This window comes from Lepidochelys olivacea (assembly GCF_965140295.1).
Source record: "Lepidochelys olivacea isolate rLepOli2 genome assembly, chromosome: 5".
Classification (NCBI taxonomy): Eukaryota; Metazoa; Chordata; order Testudines; family Cheloniidae; genus Lepidochelys; species Lepidochelys olivacea.
Genome location: NC_140415.1, coordinates 92594406 through 92600545, shown reverse-complemented (window position 1 = coordinate 92600545; position 6140 = coordinate 92594406). Strand labels below are relative to the sequence as shown.

The window sequence follows — 6140 nt, the reverse complement described above, 5'->3', positions numbered from 1 at the left end:
CTCGGGTCGTGGGGACAGTGCGGAGCACGGCTGGCTCTGCGCATCCAGGCCGTGCGCGCGCGCTATGAGGGGCGGGAGGAATGGTCTCTGTTGCCTTTTCCTGGCCGCTTGGCTCGCTGCCCCGCCCCGGGTGCGGGTAAGTGGGGCCGCTCCCCGCGAGCCGGGGTTGGTGGGGGCTGGTACCTAGCACGCTCTCCTCTAATCCCGCCAGCCCCACTGCCCGTGGGTCGTGACATTCACAGCAGCGTGCAGCCGGGCTCCGTCCCCAGCGCTCTGCCTAGAGCCGAGCGGCCATGGCGCCTGCGCTCTGAACCGGTTCGAGCGCCGCAGCTAGGTGGTGAGGGTGTTCACGGTGGTTTCTTAGATCCGCTTTCAGAACGCTCTCAGCCGCATGCCTGGGCGGCACCAGTGGCCGCTCTTGGTTGGAAAGCGGCTAAAGCCACTGATTTTGGGGCAGGGCCTGCGTTGCCCTCTGTCTGTGGGGCACCTACTCCACTGCAGACGACACTGCAAGACAAATGACAAAAACAGTTTGCAAATGCAAAGCCCGAGGCAGCAAAACTGATAGCAAAACAGTCCGTCTCGTTGTAATCATACTGAAGTCAGTAGCTCCTACTTGCACAGGATGACCAGGCCCATAAATGTGTGCACACACTGCTTTCTTCTCACGTGGGGGAGAAGGTCTGCTTGCCTTGCAACGTGACTGATTCAGGCAGAAGTTTAGGCCAGGGTGGCTTTTGCCACAGACTAATATATAATTTAGAATTTCATGGAGGAGAAAGGTCTTATCAACCTCTGCTCTTATAATGCTTCTATAGCTCCTTTAAAAATAAAAAACAGCAATAATAAAACTTTAAGCTTTCTGATTACATAATAATGAAGTAAAAAAGGATACAACCTAGCTGTGTATGTTTTATTGAATTTCTTGTTTCTTTTGTTGATCAGTTTTTAAGACCATATAACCCTCAAAGAGCTTTTATTAGTAATATGGGTGTTCCTCAAGGCCTCACGGCTACAATTTGGGACCACCTCTACCTGGAATTTCAGTTTAGTCAAGGTGCCTGGTTGTATGATTTCACATCTTTAAAAGTACTTTGCAACTGGATTCAAGACTTGGACATATCTAGATACTACTTTAGTTCTAACACTTTCATCCAGTTACAGCACTTTTAAGGTCCCCTCTGTGCCATAATTGTACACAAATCCCCTGAGTTGCTCATAGAATAGATGGGTCCTGTCACTTCTATGCATAAGCTTATTAGTAGCAGTGAAAATAAGGACCGTGTTCCTGTCAAAAGTAGAGAAGGTACTAGAGCCATTCCTGGAGGAAGAAGCAAACATAAACTGAGGCTGAGGAGGACCTCCCAGCCTGCTTTCCACTATTTAATCTGGCAGGGTGGGAGGGAGATGAGACAATGACAGCAAGCATTCTTTCTGCCAGCAAGAAGAAAGATTTTTGAGTCACAGGCTTGTCGGAAGTCTGTACAAAAGATGGAGTCACCAAGATGGGTTTAGGGAGAGCAGCCTTGTAAAAATCTCAACACTTTCTCAGTTCTTTCTGGTGACCAGCTGGATACTTAGGCCTTGTCTACACTGAGACTTACAGCGCTGAAACTTTATTCGCTCAGGGGTGTGAAAAAACACCCCCCTGAGCAATGCAAGTTTCAGTGCTGTAAAATGGCAGTGTAGATAGTGCTACAGCGCCTAGAGCCTCCCCTCACGGAGGTGGTTTTATTACAGCGCCAGGAGAGCTCTGTCTCCCAGCACTGGAGCTATGACTACACAACCACATTAAAGCGTTGCCATGGTAAATGGCCCAAGAATAAACTTTTTTTGTTTCTTTTTAGGGGATTCATGCATTTTTCCTATAACTTAAAAGAAAATGAGTGCATCTAGTGTTGCAGGAAAAGTGGAAACCTGGCTTTCTTCTACGTGGCATGTTAAAGTTCCTCTGACGTGGCTAGAAGCTTGTATTAACTGGATCCAACAAGAAAATGGTTGTAATTTAACTCAAGCTCAGATTAACAAACAGGTATTTGAACAGTGGCTTCTTACAGATCTGAGAGATTTGGACTATCCTGTTTTGCCTGATTGTATCTTAGATGGTCCAAAAGGAGAACTAAATGGCTTTTATTCCATACAGATTGATTCACTGGTGGATGTTAGCCAGCCTGCATATTCCCAGTTGCAAAAGATTAGAGGAAAAAATACTGTAAATGAAGAAGTAACAGCCAACACTCAGGCACCTCAAAAGTCCTGGGAAGCAAAGCCTACCCGAATGCTGATGCTGCAGCTAACTGATGGAATACATCAAATTCAGGGTATGGAATACCAACCCATTCCTGTCCTCCATAGTAATCTTCCTCCAGGTACAAAAATTACAATACAGGGTAACATTGCATATCGTCTTGGAGTTCTTTTGCTAAAATCAGAAAATGTTAAATTGTTGGGGGGCGAAGTAGATGCTCTTCTGGAGGACTATGCTCAGGAAAGAGTCCTTGCCAGGGTAATTGGAGAAGCTGAGAACCCTAATCCTGTCAAGCAGCATGATCATGAACAAGGCATTTTAGGAGCTGTTGATGAACTAGGACAAACTCTAGGACCTTCAGATGAAGAGCTTCTAGCAAGTCTTGATGAAAATGATGAATTTACCATAAATCCTGAAGTTCCTTTAGAAAGTGGATATTGTAGCAGAAGTAACAACTCAAATACAGCCACACATTTGCTCCTTTCAAGCAATGAAAACTACTCACAACAGGGATTTGGGATCCTCTTACCTGGGGCAAATGAAGAACAAAGTGTTCCAGCTATGGAGGATGTTGATGGAGATTTAGATGACTTCTCATTGGAAGATGACTTGTTTTTAGAAGAGGAGATCCAAGAAGAAATTCAGACAATGCAGTCACCGGTCATAAACAAAACCATAGATATCATTACACAAAGATTTTCACATATGCCAAGATCTTCACTAAGTTACACATCTGAAAAAGATGACAGAGGTCAGTTGGATTCAGTTAGCAAAGAAAAATCCTGTGGGAGAGAACTGTCTGTTGGTGATGAAAGTAGTACAAGTAATTTTTCACTACATCATAATGTACAACACTCCAAGAGCTTTACCAACGATTTCTCCTTGGAACATGTTCTTGAGCAGAAGTGTAATAAGATAGATGTAGTTAAGAGCAGTCAAAAAAATTGTAGTTTTTCTGGCAGTAGATTGTTAAACAAAAGACCAGTTAATTTTTCAAAAACTGATTCAGAGATAAACAAACAAAATTACTGTGTACAAACCTTTTCTTACAGAACAACAGAGAAATGCAAAAGTCTTGAGTTAGATTCCCCACCTTTTACATATATTTCTGTTCTACTTGCAAATACCGCAGAAACTGTTACAACAGTGAAAGTTAAAGCCTTTATTGTAACCCTTACTGGAAATCTCACAAGCAGCAGTGGCTTCTGGAATATAATGGCAAAAATCTCTGATGGTACCGCTTATCTAGAGGTAGACATTGCTGATGAAATTCTAACAAGCTTAATTGGATTTTCAGTGCCTGAAATGAAACAGTTAAGGAAAGATCCCATTCTACATCAGAAGCTTAAGGATGGTTTGCAGAAATGCCAAAGAGAACTGATAGATCTTTGTTGTTTGATGACTATTGAATTTAATCCCTTTCAGTCTAAAGCAACAGTACTAATTTTACAAGATGTTGATGCAGTAGATCTAGAAAACTTGAAGAAACGTTTAGATAAATAGTTGGAGGAAAAATCTATAGAAAGTAGTCCCAGGAAATATGTAATTCAAGGCATAGCAAAGTAAGTGTTGAGAACTCCATTAAGAAGTCCAGTGGTTTGTGTTTGTTTTTCTTAATGGCAGGGAGGGAAGGTGGGGGAAATATCCATTCTTTAAGCGGAAAATATTTGAATAAAAATTACAAATACATTTGTTTTGATAAAATGTTCATGTATCTAGTTATTTTTACAAAAGCCACCTTGCTCCTAATCAGGGAGCTGAGGAATACCCATTTCCTACTGAAAGTTTGTTATCGAGTGCTGATCAGCTGATCCTTACATTTTTCAGTGGAGTTACCATTAGCACTAGGGTCACTGCTAAGAAATTTTTACAAGGGAGTACTATGCAGTTCCAGAAGAAATCAGGGGATGTGACGGGGCAAGGCCAGATGGCTATAGAAAAGTAGTGGGAGATACATATATTAGCTCCAGGCTAAACAAATCCTTGGTACCAGGTTAAGTGAAATGGCAGCTGCTCCAGGTCAATTAAGACATTTGGGGCCAAATAAGAACTTTCCAGAAGGCAAGGAGAATGCTAGGTTGATTGGGACACCTGAAGCCAATCAGGGGCTGGCTGAAACTAGTTAAAAGCCTCCCAGTTAGTCAGGTGGGTGTGCATATCAGGAGCTGTGGGAGGAAGTTGTGCTGTTGGAGAGACTGAGTAGTACACACCATATCAGGCACAAGGAAGGGGCCCTGAGGTAAGGGGGAAGTGAGGGCTGCTGTGGGGGAAATAGCCCAGGGAATTGTACATGTCATGTTTCTAAAAGGTCAGCTACCATAGCTGATACTGTTAAGGTCCCTGGGCTGGAGCTCAGAGTAGAGGGTGGGCCCAGGCCCCAATCTTTGCCCCCTGATTAATCACTGAGACTTGGAGACAACAGAGCCTGTGCAAGGAAGAATAACTTGTCCTCACCTCCCTTGCTGGCTTATGATGAAAATGGCTCAGTAGACTGTGACCTTTGTGTCTAGAGAGAGAAGGGTTATGTGGAGGGTCACAGTGAGCCTCTGAGGCTAGCGAAATCCGCCAGGAAACACGGGACCCATGGAGGCAAGGACAGAGCTTTGTCACAGGGAGTAAATCTAATCTAATTATTTGCTTTCATCACAAGGCACTGAACCTTTGTAAAATATAGAAGTTACCTATATTATGACATACTATCAGGACAAACCCTAGGGGATTTGTAACTCAAATATGTGTGTAGTGCATGAGAAGCTGAAAGTGAATAGAAATGGTTTATGATCGAAAGTCAAACAGACTATTTTATTCTTATTGTCCAGTATGAGAAACAACGACTAACCAACTTTTGAAAATCTCAGTGTTTTTCAAAATTATTTCATTTAACAGAGGGTGGTGTCTATCATATAAGTAAGCATATTTGTTTATTTTAACCTGACAATGCCACTGATCAATATAGTAGTACAACAAGACTGACCCTCATTAACATAATTTTTTTCTCTCCAAAATAGTAATATAACTTAACAGTTGCTTTTCTAGTCTTTGTGCTGTTTAGTCAAATGTTTTTCATGTTCCTGAAATGTTTCATGTCAATGTGGTTATTATATTTATTAAAATATCACTTTGTTCTGTCTTAAGACTCACAGAAAGGTCCAGTTTGGAAATTGATAGAGTGAATGGATCCAGAGATGAACATTTTTAATATTACTGGATCATACATAAAAATTAACATATCAGATGACTAAGTATGATTTGGGTTTTTTGTGAGAAGTCTTAAAGGTGACCTTTAAAAAAATTGGTGTATGTTTTTGGTGGTGGTTTTTTTTTTTTTTTTTTTATCCTTTATGAAATGTGTAGAAGGTCTGAAAGCATTTGTTTTTGTTTGTTTTTTCCCTTGCACCTTTTTTTACAGTAGAAATTTGAATCCTCTCTAAGCTACAGGATGGATGACTGGAGAACCAGTGCACTGCTGACTTCTACTAAGAGTGTAAATTAAGAAGGGAATGAATTTTTAATCAGACCTCAACCTACAGTTTTGCTTGTTCTGGTAGCCTCTCTTACTGTCTCGTAACTAACATTCTGGAAAAAGGAAGTGTGTGTTATAGATTCAACACCACTGCCCCATAAGTTGTGAGACCTAACAATATGCATCCTCTGTGATTCCAGCAAAAGTAGGGAAGACCCGAGCTGATGTTTCTGTTAAATAAGCAATGTTAGCAATGCTGATTTCATTAGACTTCCTTTGTGACCTTGGGCAAATCACTTAATCTGTGAATCGGTTTCCCATCTGTAAAATAGAGATAATTTTTCTTCCACCTTTATATAGTCTATTTAGGTTGTAAGTTCTTTGGAATGTCTCTTTATATGTTTTTACACTGTAATATAAACTACAATA

The 6140-nt window shown here is 41.4% G+C and overlaps 1 protein-coding gene across 2 annotated transcripts; it reads left to right on the top strand.

The window, feature by feature from the left end:
- The first annotated feature begins 10 nt into the window (after positions 1-10).
- Positions 11-5243, top strand: RMI1 (RecQ mediated genome instability 1). 2 transcript variants are annotated; one of them, XM_084627858.1, is made up of 3 exons: positions 11-136; positions 1848-2032; positions 2144-5243. In XM_084627858.1, the coding sequence occupies exons 2-3, from the start codon at positions 1883-1885 to the stop codon at positions 3749-3751; spliced, it is 1758 nt and encodes a 585-aa protein (XP_084483984.1). In that variant the 5' UTR covers positions 11-136; positions 1848-1882; the 3' UTR covers positions 3752-5243. The 2 variants fall into 2 exon arrangements, with proteins under 2 accessions (XP_084483984.1, XP_084483983.1); XM_084627857.1 differs by having other exon boundaries at positions 1848-5243.
- The last annotated feature ends 897 nt before the right edge of the window (positions 5244-6140 follow it).

Coding starts and splice junctions, on each gene's coding strand:
- RMI1 (XM_084627857.1), top strand. CDS start 1,883: ATGAGTGCATCTAGTGTTGCAGGAAAAGTGGAAACCTGGCTTTCTTCT.